General features: G+C 52.8%; 1 protein-coding gene across 3 annotated transcripts in view; it reads right to left on the bottom strand.

Moving 5' to 3' along the window:
* Positions 1-21,887, bottom strand: part of magi3a (membrane associated guanylate kinase, WW and PDZ domain containing 3a) — a 121,807-nt gene that overhangs the window by 5,020 nt on the left and 94,900 nt on the right. For all 3 annotated transcript variants that reach the window (XM_064298815.1, XM_064298816.1, XM_064298817.1), the window contains exons 7-20: positions 20,956-21,013; positions 19,094-19,200; positions 14,049-14,240; positions 9,883-10,449; positions 7,443-7,474; positions 6,724-6,910; positions 5,594-5,688; positions 5,129-5,321; positions 4,335-4,526; positions 3,301-3,486; positions 2,763-2,859; positions 1,796-1,898; positions 1,326-1,463; positions 888-1,026 (exon numbers count right to left, since the gene is read on the bottom strand). In XM_064298815.1, coding sequence (XP_064154885.1) covers positions 888-1,026; positions 1,326-1,463; positions 1,796-1,898; positions 2,763-2,859; positions 3,301-3,486; positions 4,335-4,526; positions 5,129-5,321; positions 5,594-5,688; positions 6,724-6,910; positions 7,443-7,474; positions 9,883-10,449; positions 14,049-14,240; positions 19,094-19,200; positions 20,956-21,013 — 2,286 coding nt within the window. The remainder of the gene's footprint in view (positions 1-887; positions 1,027-1,325; positions 1,464-1,795; positions 1,899-2,762; positions 2,860-3,300; positions 3,487-4,334; positions 4,527-5,128; positions 5,322-5,593; positions 5,689-6,723; positions 6,911-7,442; positions 7,475-9,882; positions 10,450-14,048; positions 14,241-19,093; positions 19,201-20,955; positions 21,014-21,887) is intronic.

The raw sequence follows: 21,887 nt of genomic DNA, 5'->3' as shown, positions 1-21,887 counted from the left end.
TACCAAGGTGTTTAGGGACAGACCGAGAAAAGCAGTGAGGCCTTTAGTGATGCTCGGCTTTCATGTAGAAGCACAGGGTGGAAGAGTTCAGACCTGGAGGAAGAGGACAGACAGACAGACAGAGAGAGAGATGCCAAGGCAAAGCAAGAGTGAGCTGCAAGCGAGCAAGACACCTGTCCTCACGCTGAAACAGGACCACGCTCTGTGGAGAATTATCGCAACATAACACACTGGAAGTTAATTATGAAGATGCACGTGTTCGTGTTTGTTTCAAACCTGAGCCAAATAACAATTTGAAATATTTTAACCCTTTAGTCCCCAGTACAATTCATGCAGATCATTTACCATTTAAAAAGAAACATCTGTTTACACCAGTACTGCAGGTATGTTTTGGTTAATAACTGTTTTTTTTTAAAGATTCTCAGGGGTCTGTAGGAGTGTTTTCAAATTTTACCAGCATCAAAAGTATTTAAAGTACATACATGACCCAGGCCTGGTGTGTGCGTGTGTGTATGTGTGTGTGTGTGTGCGCGTGTCTGTGTTCCATGCAGTGTTTGAACAATGAGCACTGAATCTGTGTGAATGTAGGGTTTAAACTAGGAGTGGGACTGATTACTCCAGTAAACAAGTACTTGCCATCATGTTCTTAAATGTTCAGAAAAAAATGTCATTGGAGAGTCAGAATTTTTAATGCATTTTGTTTTTACATCATTCAAAATGAATTGGCATAATAACAGCTGAAAGCACGCATAGCCTATGTGTAGCCTATGCCCCCCCCCCCCCCCCTTGGAGAAACAGCTCTGTGACACCTTTAAGCGGGTCTGCTGCTGTAAAACATGCATTAGGCACACAAAATAATGAATGAGTAAGAGTACTCAAGTACTCACTGTGGTCAGGAACCAGGCCCAGGCCAGGTCTCAGCAGCAGCAGGACTTTGTTACCCCCGGCTTGGATGAGCTCGATGGCCCGAGTGTGGGTGATGCCCTGGGTGGGCTCCCCATTGATCTCCACTATCTGGTCCCCAACCTGCAAACAAACACACACACACATAATGCCAGAGCCAGGCCAGCAGAACCCAGACATCTTACCAGCTCACTGCTGGTGTCCCTCAGGGTACCGGAGTGCATTACAGAGTGTTTCTACAATGAGCAGCCTTGTCCTTAGCGTGACTCATAATCCGTGTGTAAACAACGTGTTTGCTTTTCATTTGTAGCCTGACTGTTCAGGGTTATTCCCGAGGAACACACTGTACTACAGTCTCCTCCCGTGGGGCTGGAGCCCTGATTGTGCAGACGCGCCAGTCGGGGTGTTGGTTCCAGACTTACGTGTACCCTCCCGTCCTTGAGGGCGGGGCCATCCTCGGCCAGTCGCAGGATGAACAGGCCCATGTTGTACTCCTTGCCCCCCCGCAGGCTGAAGCCAAAGCCCCGCTGCCCCCGCTCCAGCTCCACGTGGAAGCAGCCCTGCAGAGTCACACATGGCTTACATATGTACAGAGCACACACGCATTCATGCACACTCACTCACATGCATGTATGCACACATGCAAGTGTGCGCACATTCCCTGTCGCACGTTGACACACACGCATGCGCACGCAAACGGACACAGACCCAAACACACAGACGCACACACACACACATGAACACACACACACACTCGCAGATGCACGCGCATACAGACACACGCAAACACACTCCCCTTGCATAGACTCCATAGCATGCACTGTGATCTCCCCCGTCTCCCCAGTGTAATGACCCTCCACAGTACACAGGCGCACAGGTGCTACGGTCTCACCTGTTTGGGGCCCGTGGTGCTCAGAGTTCCAGGCTCGCTCTGTGGAAGGCTCTTGTGTTCCGCCCAGGGGACCCCCTCCTTGTCATCTGCATCCTGGCTGGGACTAAAACAACACACACACACACACACACACACACATGTATTACAACGCCAGGCCAGAGCACTGCCAGACCATTCTCCTTTCTGAAAAGAATGGCGCACATCACAGTGTGTCTGCGGTTCAGTGCATCATCAAGGACAGGCGCCATAATTCTCGCATAATTCCCGCGAGAAGCCCGCAGCAGAAGAGCTGGGTGCTTCGCGGGGCTCATTGAGTTGCCTTTATGGAGCTTTAGCTGCAATAATGTTTCAAAAGAAGGAGCCCTTTCTCAGCACGGCTCACCCAAACCATGAAAGGGCTTTGAATTCTTCACTGAGCAAGCGGTCTCTTCGCCTTACTGAAGAGACGGATGACCTGAGCCGTGCATTCGGGTATTGAGTTAAGAAAAAGAAGATAAACATTTGGACTTCTTAAAAAGAGGCGAAAATACTGAAGCAGCTAATTCCTCCAGCTAGCTCCGAGCAATTAGCGCGGATAATGTTGTAGGGAGCCGTTCCAGCAGTAATGGATTAAGCAGCTGACACAGGTAATCTCATTTAAAGAGGAAGATCAAAGACGGAGCGAGACCTGCTGATCTCTCCCCCCCCCCCCCCCAATCACGCGGTTTCCCGCCAACCAGGCGGCCCGGGAGGGCAGAACCGCCGCGGTAGCGCTCGACTCGCTCCAACCAGGCCCCCGGCTTGGGATTGGTTACGCTCCCCACCCTTCCCGGTACAGAGTTCCCTACACTTTTGAGGACCTGTTTCTGTCACGCCTGACTAGCGGGGACAGAGCAGGGTGTGTGGGCGGGGTCTATGGTCAGGTGTTTTTCAGGCTCAGCTTTGTCGTGCTGTGGCCGGGAGGGGACCGCGGCGTACGGTGGCGTACCGGTCTTCGCGGTTGGCCGGTTGCTGGCCCACGGCTCGGTGCTGCGTCGCGGGGCTCTGCTTGGCGGAGCTGGTTCCAGACGGAGGCCCGCTGTGATCTGAGAGAAGAGGGGGAGGGGGGGGGGCGGTCAGTCGCAGTCAGACACATACACACGTATGTAAACTCAAATACACAGATAAACTTCACTACTCAAGTACGCATATGAACACCCTATTCAAATGCACATGTAAACATCGCAACTCAAATATTCATATAATAATCACTACTTAGATATGCATGTAAACATCACAACTCCAATATTCATGTAACGATCGCTACTCAAATGCGCACGAGCACGCCCATGGACACACAGATCCACAAGAACACGAGAGCTATCTCATGTGTAGGTATGGAGAGCACACACACTCTTTCATATTCTGTACTCGAATTTCAAAGCAAATAGCTCTATTTTCACAAATCCTTGCCGGGAAGAGAAAAAGACGTTGTATTCACAGAAAGAGACACATCACAGTCAGAGCGGGTTCCCGGAGGCTCTTACCGTCCTCCGGCACCACGGTGAGGGTCACGGCGTTCCCCGCGTCCTTGATCAGCTGCACGATGTCGTTGTGCGCCAGCTCCACAATGGACTGACCGTTGACCGCCGAAATGCGGTCGCCCACCTTGAGCCGGCCGCAGCGGTCGGTGGGGCTTCCTTCGATGATGCGTCCGATCTTATGAGGTATCACTGCGTGTCGGGAGGGGGGGAGAGAGGGAGAGTGAGAGGGAGAGACAGAGAGGAGCAGAGATCATGCACATGTAGAACACGTTAAAAGGCTTGTTCTAGCTGCGGTGGCCAGTGTCAAAACCTGAGCTCGGTGTAGTGGCACTTCAGCATGAAGGCCCTAATGTAAAATGACATGGGGCCTTTGCTGCATTTTTAATAGTGAGGCACAGACCTGTCTGGGCTGCAGCTCAATCTGTGCGTTTACTGTGTAATCCCCGTTCCTCTCTGCCACCTCATTTGCAGCTTCTGACAGCCTGCTCTCCACAGCACAGGCTGCAGCGGCTCATTTGTGGATTCAGGAAAAATGGACGCTGAACTCTCTGGTCTCAGCAGAGATGGTGTTGGTGATATGGAGGGGAGGGGGTGGAAGGGACGGGGTGGGTGAATTGAGTTTCTGGGCACGTATCGCAGAGCCCGGCGTGCGTTTCTGTGCTGTGAGCGGCTGCTGCCGTTTCCCCAGCTGTCTGCGTGGAGGCCGATGCAAAGCGATTGGGCGGCGTGACCCGCAAAGGGCCCTTTCCAGGCAGAGATGCTAATTCTGCCGCCGCACGAGCTAGCACTAAAATAACAGGTGGGCGAGACTCAAAACCTGGCGCATCCAGGCGGTTAAAGGATGTAGCCAATCAGAGCCAGGCTTATAAAATACTGTTCTAGCAGATGTGCCAATATGGAAACCTTTTACTGCAGCCTAAGCTACGAGTGATCAAGCACTGTGATGTCACACGCACTAGGGTGTTATTACTGTAGGAGAGCCACTCTGGGGAAAACTTCCTTTCGTGTACATCCTGCAGGGGGAGCAGCAGTTTTACCTCCAGGTGGAGGCTTGTTCTTGGAGGTGAGGATGACGAAGCCGAAGCCTTCGTTCTCCTTGCGCTGCAGCGTGACGTCGTAGGACTCCTGCTCGGCGGGTACGGGGTCCTCCACACGGGGCAGTTTGGGAGAGCCGTTCACCACGGCGGGGGGGGCCTGGAGCTGCGGCCCATCCTCTTCTGCACCCCCCTCTGAGAGAGAGAGAGAGAGAGAGGGGGAGTGAGAGAGAGAGAGAGAGGGAGAGATAGAGAGAGATAATGTATGCGTATGGAAAAAAGCAAGGGAGAGAGTGAAAGAAAGAGCAAGAGAGCGCGACACAATGACAAATCACGATCGGCATCCCATCCCATAAATAAAATGCTGCATATTCTATTATCTGTTATTTTTTTGGCCAAATTGGCTGTTTTGGCTCAAATTATCCAATAAAAGCTTCCCATAAGCTCTCTGCTTTCTGCACAGATGGACCAATGGGTGCCAAGCGCCTTAGTGAATCGGACAAAGAACCAACATCAAAAAATCCTTCAATGTTTAAACAATCACTGTCCCAGTTTTCTCAGCAATTTTAACCAACCACCAACCATTATGAGCCCATAATAATATTACATTACGTTACATTTACTTAACTAGCGCTCTTACGCACAGCAACTTAAAAATCTAAAGAGTAGACTTTACCCGTTGAAACATCTGAAGTTATTACAGTACATTGTTAATGGCACCATGATGTGATCTGTAAAGTCCCTGATGCCCCCTAGTGTGGTGCCCAGACGGCTCAAACCGCCGAACCGCCACTCACCTGTGTAGACCACCTTCCGTCGCACGGTCAGCATGACCTGACCGTTGCGGGCGGCGTTGGTCATCAGCTCCAGCACCTGCTTGTGGGACTTGCCCTTGACCGGCACGGCGTCGATGCACATGAGCTCGTCCCCGGCCCGCAGGCGCCCGTCCTTCTCCGCGGCGCCCAGGGGCACGATGGCGCCAATGTACACCTGCGGGAGAGGGCACCGCCCCGTCAGAACAGCTACCCGGGCACGAGGGCCCGCTCCATCAGAACGCGCTGGCAGACGACGTACGCAAACCGAGTGCTCTTAACGTGAGAAAGCAGTGGTGCTGGGCAACAGTGGCGCTACCGCACAAGGTAAGAGCGTAAGAATGAGTAATGAGGAGAACAGGCCATACAGCCCATCTGCACTGCTTGTTGGTCCACTCAAGGTCAGGAGCTGTGCATGTGAGAGGTAGCACGGGTCTGGGTGGTACTTACTGGCTGATCTGGGCCTTCCCCTCCCAGCACACGGAACCCAAACCCGGACTCTTGGTTCCTTTTGATGAAGACGTCCAGATCCTTGGTGTTGGGTGCTGTGATGTGAACAGGAAGAGGAAGAGCAGGAAAGTTGGTTGGAGTGGGACGAGGAGAGGGAAGGAGTAGCTAGTTGGCATTTTGTCGGTTTGACTGAGGAGCGAACTTCACTTACATGGCAGCACCTGAGAACTGGTTTCCATAGTACGCAGAACTGGCGCCAAGGTGGCGCTGAAGGAGACGTTTACCACATGGCCCAAAACTGGAATGATTTACCAGGATGCCCGTGAAACTCTACTCAGCCCCACCTCTACTCAGCCCTAAAGCCCAGCTTAGTGCTGGCCAGGCACCCAGCCGACACAAAAACGCCTTTGTTGGCTACCCCTTTTCTTTGAGCTCGCTCTGTTTGCACTGCGCTACTACACTATTTACCTTCTGAATCGCGCTGCTGTGGCTCCCATGGCAGAGACAGCACACCTTTTAACTTCCTAAATGTTTACCATCCTTAACCAGCCAAACTGTCATTCCATTGCACAAAGCTACATTTGTATTGTTAAGAGCGATACATTAAATAAAGACTGATTTACACGCTGAGCCTGTCAGTTCATAGAGATCGAGCCCTAAGGCACAGAATTACAAAGAGACACCCATGGGAGAGGAAGTCCATGAATGGGATATGGGATTACTCACTACTTTTAACAACAGGAGATCTAGGTTCTCAGTATCGCATATTGAATCAGGGAGTGTGGATTGTCAAGCAGCAGGTTAACCAATACGTAACATTACAGGCATTTAGCAGACGCTCTTATCCAGAGCGACTTACACAACTTTTTACATAGCATGCACATTACATCCATTTATACAGCTGGATATACACTGAAGCAATGCAGGATACCTTGCTCAAGGGTACAACGGCAGTGTCCTACCTGGGAATCGAACCTGTGACCATAAAGACCAGCTCTTTACCCATTATACTACACTACCGCCAATGATGTGATTATGATCTGAGACAGTGTGTGGTTCCGCCCTGCTGGTGCGACTCGCACCCCCCCGCCGGGGTGAAGGGAGGTGGAGAGGCACGTCTCGACACTCACGCTTGCTCTCCATCAGGGCCTTGGACTTCATGTAGAGCTCGGTGGGGTCCGGCTTGGGGGAGTTGGAGCGCGCGGTGCTGGGGGCGAAGGGCAGGGGCTGCAGGGGCTGCGGGGGCACTTCGGACGCGGTCGGGGGCTCCACGCCGGGGGCCACCGCCTCCTGCTTCAGCGAAAGGGGAGCCTCGCGCTACAACCGCGGAGAGAGCGCAGCGAAAACAGGAACATCAGCGCCGGACATACGGCCAGAGTACCCAATATCAGCCGGCTTATCTGCCTAATTCACCAAATCCTCGACGAGACGGAACAAACCAAAACACTGAGTTCTTAGAGCATTCTCGCTCCCGGGAGAGCCGGGAATCATGTTCGTTCTGTCGCCCTCCAGCAGGGGGATTAACTGACGCTGGCAGTGGGTGTTCTGAACAGGTTACGTCTCACTACCGGCGATAACCAGCCAGCTCATTTAGCAGCCCTGCTCTAAGAATAACAGCCGAGCCTTGCGTCTGCAGCCTGAATAATGTAGCAGACCAACGAGTCCGCTCTTCTGCAAGCGAAGAGGAGTTATATCTCCCGTCTTTAATTATTAATCTCCCATCTCATTTCAGTGTTTCCTGGTGTTTCCAGCACTGTGTTATCATTAAAACCCTCCCCGAGAGCGCCCAAGAACATCCCCAGGCCTGGCCCAGGAAGAGGGGTAATTAAAACCATTTATTTTAACTCACAGGTTTTAGAGACTTCACAGGAGACGTCTGACCTGCAGGCAGAGAGAGAGAGAGAGAGAGAGAGAAAGAGTGGGACAGAAAGGGAGAGAGAGCAAGAGAGAGTGAGAGAAAGACAGAAAGAGAGAAAGAGAGAGAGAGAGAGAGAGAGAGGAACAGAAAAAAACATGATTAAAATAAAGGGTTTTGAGAAGTGTGGGATAGAGGAATTAGCAAAAGAAAAGCTTTAATTTCCCAGGACAGGTAAATAGGCACAGATGGATTACCAATGCTTTGCTAGAAGCCTGTTACAGAGACTGCCCTCCTAATCATTATGCAGATGTGCTCTCCTGCTGCAGCCAGTGTGTGGAGGGGGCAGAGTTGGGGGGTGGGGGGGGTGGGTGGGAGCTGTGATGCTGAGGGGAAATTAAGCTAATGACCCCTTTCCCCCTCATCCTCGACAGTACTAGCCCTCTCCACAAACACACTGCAGTCTCCATACTCATACAGGGCTATGTGTTCACAATCCAACCACTAGGTGGCACTGCACCCCGCATGGAATATGGAAACCGCACTGTAATGACAAAATACTGGAACTGACAGAGGTAGAGCACAGCCAATATAACCCACACTGCCAATGTAAAAAAAACACACAGTACATCAATGTGTCAGGGAGACAGAGAACAGTGAGGGTGTTCATGTGAGAGAGCAGGCATGTGTGCGTGTGCGTGTGCCTGTATGGAGTACAGAGCGCTGCTCTTGCGTCGCATTGCTGCTCCACATCTGTGTCGCGGCGGCCGTATCAGACCTGCGCGTTTCATTTACCCGGAGCCGTCCATCTGTGACTGGCGCGCCGCCCCGGCTGCATGCATAAACGGGGCGCCGGGGGACGTGGGGAAAGAGCTCAGAATCCGCCTGCCGCACAGAAAGCAGCCGACGGAGCCCAGCTCCCGCGCTCCTCGCCCCCGCTGCGCGCGCAGGCTCCCTGGCTCGAGAGGACCACCCCATCCATCCCCCAACCCCACCCCCCGCATGCAAGCCTGCTGCAAAACCAAAATCACCCCCACCCCACCCCCACACACCTTGTATCTGCCATCGGTAGGCAGAAGGCATTTGTGTAAATGAAAATGATATGGCATGTCCTGCCGGGGCCAGTGATTTAGCAGCTGCTGGAGGTGGAGGGAGGAGAGGGGAGGGGGGGGGCAGTGGCAGAGAGGGCTCTGTGGTGTCAGACTCACGCTGGGCTCTCGCAGCTAATGCTCGTGGGAATCCGAGCCGGAGGATCTCTGGGCCCCCCCGCCGGGGCCAGGCGGGGCCAGGCGGGTCCGGGCGGGTCCGGGCGGGCCTCCTGATTAAGTGGCGCCCAAAGCTGGCGGTACAGCATCGCTGGGCCTTTACAGGCAGGCCAAGGATGTGACACGTCCAAATGGAACGGAAATGAAAGAGGGGTTCTCCGCCCAGGGGAGAAGCAGTGGGCAGTGGGGGAGGGGGAACGAGTGGGGGCCGGCGTGTTTAATGGGAAAAATGTGGGGATGGAGAGGGTGATGTCACAAATGTCGCTGTCAACGTGGAGCATGGTGCGCGGCACCAAATGTGAGAATGATCTGTTTAGCGGCCAGGTGGAAAACGCTAACGTCGTTACCTAGCCTGGCTACAAGAGAGGGAAGCTGCTTTGCTCCCGTGCCCTCCATGGGGTGGGGGGTGAACGAAGGGCCTTGCGGTTTCCTGTTCCTGTGCCCCTTCCCCTCCGAGGCACAGGGAGTGTGAGGAGAAGGCCCCCTGGCTGTGGCCCAGACCGTGTGGAAAGAGTCCTGAGTCTTGAGTATTGCCTCCAGTGTTTTTTAATTGCTTCTTGCTGATGGTGCAGCTGTAGTGCTGCAATCTCTGCCAGTCAGTCAATTAGTCTCGCCTGCTGTGTGGATGTCAGCGAGAAACCTGATATCGTAGCAAGCGCCCGGGTAAAGGAATATAGATCTGTGTGCGCATTGGATTTGTTCCATGGAAGTGCCGGCGAATGGAATTAGCCACAGTGGACTGATGAGAGTGTTACAGCGAAGAAACACTCATTCCCCCTAAAAAAATTACAGGGCACGGATCTTGAAAGTACCTCACTGTTAGAGAAGATTGCCCAGCACAACTGGTCTACCGGCCTCTGTCTGAGCCTAGTCTCCTGGCTGGAGGAGTCAGAGCCTCCTTCAGAAATCAGCATCCACACCTCACAATACGCTGCAAGGCTTCGCCGTGGCAGCACCTGCTTCCCTCCGACCCCCTCCCTTCCTGCCCTCGCTCCAAAAACAAACACTGAGGAATGTTGTAATAACACTGCAAGAGCACTGTGAGGTCAGTGTGACAGCACTGTGATAACCTTCTGAAAGTGCTGTAACAGCACTGAGAGGGCACTATGAGCACATTGTGAGGACGCTGTGAGAATGCTACGTGCTAGCGCCCCGCCCCGCCCCCTCACCTCCTCTCAGCACCAGCACGTTGACCTCGCTGCCCACGGGCAGGTCCTTGAGGATGTCCACCACCTGGGCGTGGCTGAGCGTCTGCACGTTCTGCCGGTTGATCTCCTTGATGACGTCGCCCTTCAGCAGGCCCCGGCACCACTGCGCGTCCAGGATCATCTTCACCTTCTGGCCCAGGGGGCAGTCGGCGATGGCGAAGCCGAATCCGCCGGGCCCCTTCACCAGGGGCACGCTCACCAGCTCGGGCTGCAGCAGGGCGGGGTCCGCACCCTCCGGGAAGCGCCCGTTGGGCAGGGCGGCCACCGCGGGCCGGCCGGCGGCGTCGGTGGTGACGTAGTGCAGCTCCGGGGCGGAGCCGTTCGCCGGCTGCCCGTTGATGAGCGGCACGGCCGTGGCCGCCTCGCCCCCCGCCTCGTCGCTGCCGCCGGGGTCCTCGGGCAGCGCGTAGCCCCGGCACAGCACCATGTCCACGTACTGGTTCACCGGGATGGACTGGAACATCTGCACCACGTCGGCGTGCGTCTTGCCCAGGACGCACGTCCCGTTGATGTCCACGATCACGTCGCCTGAGGGAGGGAAGCGGGGAGGAGGGGAGAGAGGAAGACGAGAAAAAGCATTAAAAGGAATGTGGGGGAGAAGGAATAGGAAGAGTGGAGAATAGGCAAGGAGAAACTTGGGTGATAAAACAAGAGAAATGGGCTTGTAATACATAGGTTGCAGGTTTGATTCTCATGTGTGGTACAGCTGTTGTCCTATTGAGCAAGGTGCTTAACCTGACTTGCTTTAGTGAATACCCAGCTGTATAAATGGACTGTATTTTTAAAAAATTTATACATAAATAATAATAATAATAGCAACAAAGTGTCAATGTTTGTACATACGTACGTACTACTACTACTACTAATAATAATAATAATAATGATAATAATAATAATAATAATAATAATGATAATAATAACAACAAAGTGTCAATGTTTGTACGTACGTTTGTACATACGTATGTATATATGTCTGTAGAATATGTATTTTAGACAGGAAAACAGACATAATAACTAGCAGGCTGAGATACTGCGGCATAACCACAGATCTCTTGACCTCTCCTCCATCAGCTCCTTCCTCTGCCTGTTTCCTAATAACATGGGCCAGGTCCAGCACTGTTTTCCTCGGTCAGATCAATGCGGAGCAGAAGGCATTGATCCGTTTTCTGTACTTCATATTACTTCATATAGCTCCTGGATGGAAATATATTTAAGGCAACGCTAACCAAGCAGCACCCTTGAGAAACCCCCGAGCTGAATCAATACCCGTAAGTAATATAGTCCTCAAGTCAGTAGGAGGACCGGCAGACAAGCTATGCGCCTCATTCAGCGCGCACATCGACAGCTAAAACAGTCAATGTTCATTTATATTGATGACAAACAGGCTACTGTCAGTAACCCTCAGAATATGGAGCACAGTAATGGTCAGTATCCCCTGAAGCATAACCCACGTTAGTGGGATTGACCTAGTGCAGCAATGGCCCACAAAGAATGCTGGGACGTTATTTTAAGGTTGCAAAATATGTGTGAAAATATGTGAAGCAGTTGTTTGCTGGTATCACTGGGTTTTTTTTTAAGCTGAAAACATAAGTTGTCCAGGTGTTGCTATTTTCATGCTACATGTTCTTACTGCCTGCACTAAGCATATGTAATGGGGCCTGGAAATTTTGTCTGGTTGGGTAGATTGATAAATACACTGCACCACATTATTTAAGAAGTCTTTAAAATCCACAATTACATAAGTAGATTTCTGTCTTATAATAACATGTGCGACTTCTCAATATTGACTATAACAATATTAAGAAACGTATTGAACAAATTGTGAAACAATTTAACATCAGTACACTACTGCAGTAACAACACCACGCACGAATGCACACAGCACGCAGCCCATAATAGCAAAATACACATCTGTGACATTTTGCTTCGTTATTATTTGCATCTATCGATAAAGTGTTTCCTGAAATATATAAGAGCGCACAGACAGCATGGAAAGATTACCAATCAATCACCTCCTGCACCATCCAGCCATCAGTCACTCAATGACATCCCATTCAGCCCAGCAGTCATGTTACTCTGTCTAGGCACGAACAGTCAGATCAATACAGCGTCACCGCCTCAAAGGGAATGTCAAAGTTCACAACCGCTCGGGAGATATTCGATATTTTCAAGTGAGAAGGCCAGTTGCTTTCGGCGTAGGGTGGGTTTTATCTGCCTTGCGGACGCGTGACAGATATGTGCTCGCTGTGCCAGGTCAATGGATGCTTGCCCGCGACGCGCCTCATCATAACCCATTCAGCAAGTCCCTTTCCCCTGGTCTGCGTGCTCACAGGGTCACTGGCTCATTAATTCCCATCATTCTTCAGCTCCAGCACGTTACAGTACGCCTTGGCCTCCTGGACACGTTTCTACATCACATCCCATAGAATGTATGCGCGCAGATGTACTATTCATGAACTAGGCAAAAAAAATCCTTCTGTTATCATTCATTGAATCCTTTATTATTGTTGGCGAGTGCTGTTGACTGGAGTCCTTGCGGCAGACGGACGACAGCACCTTTTCAATCAAACTGTTATCTGGCAGTCACACGGATGTTTGCGATGCTAAAAAAGTGTTTCAGGCGAGCTGCGGCACAGAGCTGAGCGCCAGGTACACCGCGCGCTGGCGCAGAGTCAACGGCGGGAAAACGGTCGCGGCAAGCCACCGCGGCCCGGCCGCAAGGCCGGTCTGAGGGGAACGCAGAAAAGGTCCCGATCGGCCATCGGTCGTCACACCTCCGCCGTAACCAGAGCGATTACCCGCACGCTAGCGCCGCGCGACGCTAAAATCCCGAAACGGCTTCGACTGTGCTAGCCGTGTGCGCCAGGTGTCTGCCAACCGCACTGGAAACCTCCTGTTTCAGGAGTTGAATAACGGAATGGGGTACAGAGGCAGGTCGTCACGCAGATACCTGCAATTGTGCCACAGGAAGTTGGGTGAACTCTATGATACCCAGCACAGTATGTTCAACTGCAAGGGTCACAAGTCTCGTTTCACGAGTGGTGTTGTTGTGTTGTGCACGTGAGTATAGGTGTGCTCTTGTGTAGTTACGAGCTAAGTGTTGTTGTTGATAATGGGTGTGTGTGTGTGTGTGTGTAGTGTGTGTGAGTATTGTTGTGGGTTGTGTGTGTGTGAGGGGTGTGTGTGTGTGTGTGAGTATATGTGTGTGTGTGTGTGTGTTGTGTGTGTGTGTGAGTATATGTGTGTGTGTGTGTGTGTGTGTGTGTGTGTGTGTGTGTGAGTATATGTGTGTGTGTGTGTGTGTGTGTGTGTATATGTGTGTGTGTGTGTGTGTGTGAGTTGTGTGTGTGTGTGTGTGAGTATATGTGTGTGTGTGGTGTGTGTGTGTGTGTGTGTGTGTGTGTTGTGTGTGTGTGGGGTATGTGTGTGTGTGTGTGTGTGTGTGTTGTGTGTGTGATATGCGGTGTGTGTGTGTGTGTGTGGTGGTGTGTGTGTGTGTATGCGTGTTGTGTGTGTGTGTGTGTGTGTGTGTGTATGCTGTCGTGGTGTGTGTGGTGTGTGTTGTGGTGTGTGTGAGATGAGGTGGGGGTGTGTGGTGTGTGTGGTGGTGAGTGTGTGTGTGTGTGTGAGTATATGTGTGTGTGTGTGTGTGTGTGTGTGTGTGTGTGTGTGTGTGTGTGTGTGAGTATATGTGTGTGTGTGTGTGTGTGTGTGTGTGTGTGTGTGTGTGTGTGTGTGTGTGTTGTGTGTGAGTATATGTGTGTGTGTGTATGTGTGTGTGTGTGTGTGCAGTATATGTGTATGTGTGCGTCCACAGTATGTGTGTGTGTGTGTAGTATATGTGTGTGTGCGTGTGTGTGTGGTGTGTGTGTGTGTGTGTGTGTGTGTGTGTGTGTGTGTGTGTGTGTGTGAGTTGTGTGTGTGTGTGTGTGTGTGTGTGTGTGTGTGTGTGTGTGTGTGTGTGTGTGTGTGTGTGTGTGAGTATGTGTGTGTGTGTGTGTGTGTGTGTGTGTGTGTGTGTGTGAGTATATGTGTGTGTGTGTGTGTGTGTGTGTGTGTGTGTGTGTGTGTGTGAGTATATGTGTGTGTGTGTGTGTGTGTGTGTGTGTGTGAGCTCACTGACTCACCGGAGGCGATCTTGTTGTCCTGTGCAGCTGGGCCGTCCCTCAGGACATTCTTCACTTGCAGGAACTCATCGGGCCGGTCGCCCCCGATGATGGTGAACCCGAAACCCTGCGTGCTCTTCCTCAGCGCCGTGCGAATCATCGCCCCCTGCAGCCGGGACGGGTCCCGAGTGAAGCCCCGTACCCCTGCCTCCTCTTAGAGGGGGACGGAGAAGAGGAGGGAGGAAACAAAACGAGAGCAAAGAGAGAGAGGAAAAAGAGGGAGTCAAAAAGAGAACAGGAGAGAGAAGAGGAAAGGAGGGAGGGGGGTGAGAGAAAAAGTATTACAATAGTAAAATCCAGCACACTGCCCTCACTCATTTACCCAAAACACATTTCCGTGTAAAAGGTGCAGTCGTTATAATCCAGCATCCAGAGGTTTACCCAGTAAACATCGGGCAGAGCCTGAAGTGGCTGTCAAACGCGCAGACCCACAGAGGAAATGTCCCCGGCGCCTGGCGAGCGTTTCTGACTGACAGCCACGACTCCAGGCCCGGAATCCGGAACGTGACACCCATCCTTCCGCACCTGAAGACGGGGAACGACGTCCCCCGCCCGCGGTTCTGACGGTTCTGAGGGAACGCGCGACAGAGCCGTCAGGCTGAGGTCACCGCGCGAACGCGATCGCAGACTGAGCGCCGTCTGTCCCCTGTCCGCCGTCTCCGCGGAGGCGGTTTGACGAGATCTCTAATGTCCCCCCGGTAACGCGCGCGGAGACGCTCACAGATCCTTCCAGCTGACTGGCTCGATTGAATAACAAAAAAAAAATAAAAACAGAAATAAAAATCACCAAAGCAATGTGTTCCCGGCAGCTTGTCAAGCGGACGCCAGCCAAGGAAATGGATAAGAAGACTGCCAGAGCACTGGCAGCAGAATTCCCTTGTTAATCACACATCCATTAAAATATTTTGTTTTTGATTTTAAAAAATGTGACTAAGCGCTAGCATCCGCTAACAGCGTGGCCTCACCGCACTGCCTCGCCGCACTGCCTCACCGCACTGCCTCGCCGCACTGCCTCACCGCACTGCCTCACCGCACTGCCTCGCCGCACTGCCTCGCCGCACTGCCTCGCCGCACTGCCTCGCCGCACTGCCTCGCCGCACTGCCTCGCCGCACTGCCTCGCCGCACTGCCTCACCGACACAGACCCGCCAGATAGCGGCAAACCCCCTCAGAAGCCGTCCGGCGACGGCGAGGCGAAGCTTTGTAGCGGATCTGCCGCGCGGTACCCCCAGGGACGCCGCACGGGGCGTGCGGCCACAGAGACGTCCCCGGGCCGGGAATGGGACGTGTACAGGTACGAGCGTGCGCTCCGGAGGCTCTTAATGCAGTGCCTAAACTCCATCTGTCTGCTGACAGGAGACAGCTCCGAGCCACACGTCTGCGGGAGAGGAGCTGCTCTTTCCACTCCGGTAATCGCACAGCCATAGAGAGCAATGGGCTACGCTACACAGCGCCCGGAACTGGATGAACTATTTTCTTTCTCTCCAAGGCCAGGGGGAAATGGACTTAAGATTCAATATACCATCTTGATGGCTAGACATCCTCCTAGTGAGACCAGCAAAACAGCCCCCTCCCCCCCCCCTCCCTTCACCACCACCCACACCCTTGCATTCCTGTCAGAACCCCCAGCCTCTCCCAAAGGCTAATGGGAATTTGATAGCATAATTGCATTCAAATCGGCTGATGAACATTCTGAAAGCATGTAAGGAAGGAATGATTAATAGGGTATCTCTGGTTAAGAGCATCTGTCATCTGCGTGTGTGTGTGTGTGTGTGTGTGTGTGCACCCTCCTTCTCTCTGCCCCTCCACCCCCAAGACAGAGTCGCATGCTGAATAGAGTTGGTGACAGTAATTTTTTAAGCCAGTGATTTGGAGAAGCTCTTCCTATTGGATCCCAGCGTCTGACAGAGCGATCAGTGGCCGCATCCTCGCTCTCTGCGAGCGATCAGCGGGCATCAGAAAAAGGCTGGCACACAGGGAGACGGGGGCAGGCCGGGGAGGGTGGGGGTGGGGGGTGTGTTTATATCAACTTGATTAACTCATCATCCACAAAAGGACAGGCGGCTTCTTGGGGTGAGGTGATTATATTAAATGTCAGAAAGGATCGCTGTGTGTAATTACTGGCCCTGCTACTACCAGAGGTCAGGCTGGGAAGCCTTGTCAAAACAACGCTTTAAAAAGCGCCACGCGCTCCCCCCACCGCCGCCGTGAGCAGCCCGTCAGCCGCTCAATTCCTGTGACCGCGCCAGCCCAGAGGAAGAGCGCGGGCCAATGAGAGAGGGAGAGAAGAGAGGGAGGAGAGGGAGGAGAGGGAGGAGAGGGAGGGAGGGAGGAGAGAGGGGGGGAGAGGGAGGGAGGGAGGGAGGGAGGAGAGGGAAGAGAGGGAGGAGAGGGAGGGAGGGAGGAGAGGAGGAGGAGCGGAGGAGGGAGGAAGAGGAGAGGAGAGGGAGGGAGGGAGGAGAGGGAGGAGAGGAAGAGAGGGAGGAGAGGGAGGAGAGGGAGGGAGGGAGGAGAGGGAGGGAGGGAGGGAGGAGAGGGAGAGAGGGAGGGAGGGAGGGAGGAGAGGGAGGAGAGGGAGGGATGGAGGAGAGGGAGGAGAGGGAGCTGCAGCTGGACGCACTCGTCCTCCATGCTGCTTTAGCCTTCCGTGTAGCCCCTAATTAGCCTGATTTGTTTGCATCTCAGATCTTGGCTGGACGGCTAACGGGTCACACCGTCCCCGCCGCGCGGATAGGACAGGCGACTAGTGGCTTTTTAATGAAGTGGCTTTCTCTGATCTAGGACAAAATAATGACTATCTGACTAAGGATTTCTAGTCCATAAAGAAATTTAATCAGAACTGGTTTGGATGTCAAGGCTGCCAAGCGCAATACACAGTACACACCCGGCTCAGAAAGGCCAGCCTCCGATAAGGACCGCCTCCTTTCATTTGATGTGGTAATGGATAATCAGGGGGGCACGCGGGATTCTGGATGTGCTGCCAGCCTGATGACTTTTCATTTCGAGGAGGCGCTTTGGCGGTAAGCAGCAGACAGCCAGATCGCGGAGTCGATTCCCGGCCCTGTGAAACGCGACGGGCTCCCGGCTTTCCAGCAGCTTTGCATGCAAATGCTGCTCCTGTTGCAAATCCCGGCCGGAGGAGGGGACCTGACTCCAGAGGACTGAAACAGGTGTCAGGGCGCTGATGTGAAGGGATTAAGGAAAGGCAGCGGGCCCTGTTCTCCAGGCCGGCCGTCAGAGAGCGGTCCGCGGCCTTCGCTAGCTTTCCCCTCGTCACGACGACGCCCCCATAGCGGCTGCGTAATCAATAGCGGGATGAAACACTGGCGCACGAACGTGAAAGCAAAGGAGCGTGCGCGTGTGCACTCACACACACGCGCACACACGCACACGCATTTAAAAGGAATGTTTAGCTTGGCTTGCGCATGCACTGCTTAAACAGATGAGACGGAGCGCTCAGGCGAACCTGGAGACTGCGACTCCATTTTAAATGCGGTTTGGTGTGTCAGAGCCGCGGTGCGATAGAAGCACGTCTCCAACGACCGCCTCAGACGCGTGACATTCCTTCAGCGTGCATTCAAAGCGAAGGGCATTATGTCACACAAAATAGAGAGCTTTCATTTCACTTAGTATGTGCCGTACGTGCTCCCTGCCGAGCAGGTCCAGTGCTGAGCTCATTTATACAGTTCACATTCCAAGGCGTGTCTTTCCTAAACTACCCAGCCAATCTTACATGACGCTGGGAAAACCAGTAGTCTCAGACAGAAAAACAGACACCAACAGTAAACCATTAGACTCAGACAGACAGTCAGACACTGACCGACACCCTAAACATAAATGAAGCCCCTGTGTTTATTACACTTCAGATCCTGACTTTGGAAATGGCTGTTAAATCACAGAGTGTTAGTGTTCGCTTCTTTAAATGTGTATAAACACAGAATCCCTGGTTCCGCCAACCCTGGCACAATGCACAGAGAGTCTGCCAAACCCCAAGGGTGGGTTGGAGGGCACGGACAATTTAAAGCAGCTCCAAATGGCTGAGTGTGTGCACAAAAGCCCCAGTGTGTGCCACAGATAATATTATTACAGACACCCACGTACAGTACGCTCGGCGCACATTATTCACACAATTGCTCCTTTTTAACTTGCATTTCAAGATTATTAAATCACCCGTTGCATTCAGGAAGAATGAGAAGGAGAAGTGATTTATTCGCTGAAAGTTCTCCGCAGCGGACGTTCGCCTCATCCAGCCCGCGGGATGAGTAATAGCTCCCGTTTGTGAACGTCCGTCCAATGCCATCTTTCCCCACTGAGGAGTGCCAAGCGGTGAGAGGGGGAGGCCTTCAAAGGGCGACGTTCGGTGGGAGAGACGGGCACAGATCCGCTGGTCCCCCCCCCACCCCCCGCCGCGACGCTGTCTCTTTAAATGGCGGGTGGATGACAAGGAGGGCCTTCTCAGCGTAATGACCGGATGGCGGTTTTCACTGAAGTGCGCTACCATCTCAAAACAATGTCCTTTTCTCATTCACCCCACACTCATTAAAAAATGTTCAGCACGGAGAATGCCTGGCATTCGGCTCCCTTGTTGAAACCCATTGAACCAGCGCCAGGGTGTGCATTTGTGTCTGAGAGGCTGCGAGCTTCCTCTGGGTACCCAGGCTGACTGTCAAAAGCACTCACAGAAACTATGGAGCATCTAAAAATCCCATTACAGGACCACTGTAGGACATGGACTCGCGTTTCTATTTACGTTAAAGACTAAATGTTAATGTCAAGCGTTTCATGCTTCTGAGTTATTGTTTTTGTAGCAATTTATGTAGCGCTGGTACACAGATAGCTGGCATACCAGGACAAGGTGTCACAACATTTTGACATGCCGACAAGATTAGACAGAATGCTGCAAATAGTTTTAAGTGAACCATTCAAAGCCAATTTGCTGGAAATTCACGTAACATCACAAAGCTCAATTGATCTTCAGGTGAGTGCGGTGCAGGAGAGAGGAGTTACCTGGGGGTGGTGCTGCCCCCTGCTGGCTGGCGGCGGGTGTCTCCTGGTTCAGCTTCTTTTTGGCCTCCAGAACTGGGTTCTCAAACTGAGTCTTCTGATTTATGTGGCTGAAACACAAAGTGAACAATCATTCAGCACAGCATTTTCGCGTGCACACACACACACACACACACACACGTTCCTCTGTGGCGTTGTGACATGGCACCACCAATCAGCGCCTCCTCACATTTGGCTTTAATTGAATGCCACTGGGACGCACCTAGCTGGAGGTGTCGAAAATTAACTCACGCTGGCTGGTATTTCGAAACAGAAGCCATTTTAATGGGGTGAGCCATGTGAGGTGAGGCCTAGCCTGTGCGATGAGCAACACGCTAGCTTAGCATCCCTCCTCCTCTCACTCGCATTTCAGCCACCACAACCCAAGCTGCTGTTCCCTGTGCTGATAAGCTTTCCTTCATAAGGGGTATCTCCACTGTTTTGCTGGACAACCAGGCCGCTTGCTGTGCCTGTGACAGAAACTCCCACAAACCTCTTCTTCAAAATACAGCACTCTGATTTGTTCTTGGCTGTCAATTCATGAGAATTCACGCTAAACACATGTAGGCTGCAATGTCCGTGAGGTCACTTGACTAGTTCATTACAGTGCACTGTATCATCACGCTAATACGTGTTTCAGTTCCAGCTTACTGAAGGAAAACGTATGCTGGGGCTGTCAATGCTGCCTTCCTTGTTAGGTCTCCATTGAAAAGTTCTTTTTTTTCCCGTAGTGGGATTAATTATGAATAATATTGTAACAATGGACCATTGGGCACAGTTACTGTAACGCTCTCAAAGTTCCTCCACTCCCCAGGCTGAGTGCTTATACTTATACTTATACAGGCTAAGCGGTAAAATCAAGGCCTGTAATGTCAGCGCAGCGTACGTTGGCGGCGCGTGGGTCACATAAAGAGGGTGGGACCGCTGTGGCACCTCAGGGTCGTCTGCACCCCGCCCGCTCCTGAACGCACGCCGCGTCGGGTTCCCCGTTCGCCTCTCCCTTCGCTGTTTGTGTTTCGGTGGGCCGCGCCTCACGCTGAGCGTGTTATTAACCCGATCGGAAAGCGGGGGGACGTTTCGCCGCTCGGAGCGCGCTCTGTGTGCGCCGCGGCTCCCCGCTCGCGAGCGCTCGCGAGCAGCCTTTCCTCCGAGCGTAATGAGGCATCGTCTCGCGCTTTCATTCCTCCCAAACAAAGCGCCGCCAGACAGAAGGGCCGCCGGCGGCCCTCTCGACCCCTCGCGTAAACATTCCGGATTGTTCTCCCCGCTGCTCGCATGGCGGAGGGCCCTTGCAGGAATAATAAAGAGGCTGGCGCTCGCTTCCCGTTTCCTCTGACCCGGGGCCTCCCTCGCGGGCCCCCCGCCGCTTCCGCGAGGCCGGGGCGGGGCCCAGTAAGACGGTTCGGCGTCAGACGTCAACGTCGCCGACAGGAGAGCAGACGAAACCCTGATATCCACACAAACTCCCCCCCGCCTGGCAACCCTCCCTGCCGACTCGTCTCCTCCTCTTGCCGAAGGATCGAACGGCACGCTGGCGTTAATCGCTCGGAACCACGCTGCTCACAGCGATGGCGCTGATGAATCCTTTGATACACCATGGCTAATGGCATAAAATAACGGCTCGAGAAAAAAATGAGCTCTATAAGCACGCTGTATCCGGGCTTTATGGAGTCGTTAATACTAATCTCCTGTCAACGGGCTTGTTGGACGCATCTTGGTTGTCTAGTGGCATTCTCTGGACACCTGGACAGGGCACAGACAATTCGAAGCCTAGACGTCCTGAGGACCCATGCAGGCTCCGTGCAGGTGTAAGAGGAAGGACTCACTCCACGTAGTAGGTGCCGTACTGCGGGTCTTCTATCTTCTCCCAGCCGTAGGGGAGCTCTGTGGAACACAAGGCAGGAGGAAGCGGCGTGTTTAAATAGGCTCATGCAAATCACACACAAATCGACGGTGTCATGGAAGGTGAGGAATCCGATGCTACCGCGCCCTACAGGATTCAGAACCCGCAGACGCGCGTGTGGAACGGCTGGAGGAAAGACAGCCGAGGCTGTTCTGTGGAAGCCGGGGGTAGTGTGTGTGTGGGTGTGGGGGGGTGATTGTTTTGCTAGCGGCCTGAGAGGAATATCGAGTTCTCTGTGCCGTTTTTTTTTGTGACGGGCACGTACGGCGAAAAGAGCTTTTCACGCAAGAGGGGTCCCCGGCATTGGCTCGGCGTGCAGATGAGCTCCCTGCCTGTCTTTGAGAATCCATTAGAAAGCAAAGCAGGCAGGGCCTAATGTCTCCCCTGCGCTCCCCACCCCCTTAGCTCAGCCTGCAGGTCAGCGCCACGCCCGCGAGTCGCAGCGGCTTTCTGATACCGGCATCCGCCATCGGGAGCCTGGGTCTGTGTGCGAGCGTGAGTGTGTGCACGGCTGCACCAAAGATTATAGGGTTTGCATATCTGTTAGAGAGACTGAATGTTATGGATCGTTTTTAGCAGGGCTGCTTGTGTCTGCATATGCATTTCTGAAGGTTTGTGTGTGTGTGTGTGTGTGTGTGTGTGTGTGTGTGTGTGCGTGGGTGTGTGTGCGTGCATACAGCTGTGTATGAGTGCTTGTTCTGTATGTCGCTTATAGCTCTTGACCATGAATCTGTGATACGAGCATCTGCATAAGAGTACTCTGTGTGTGTGTGTGTGTGTGTGTGTGTGAAAGTGTGCATGTTTGTGTGAGTGTGTGTGTGTGTTTGTGTTTATGTGAAAGTGTGTGTGTTTATG

Source organism: Anguilla rostrata, chromosome 11, assembly GCF_018555375.3.
Source record: "Anguilla rostrata isolate EN2019 chromosome 11, ASM1855537v3, whole genome shotgun sequence".
Taxonomy (NCBI): domain Eukaryota; kingdom Metazoa; phylum Chordata; class Actinopteri; order Anguilliformes; family Anguillidae; genus Anguilla; species Anguilla rostrata.
This window is presented reverse-complemented; position numbering and strand designations above follow the sequence as displayed.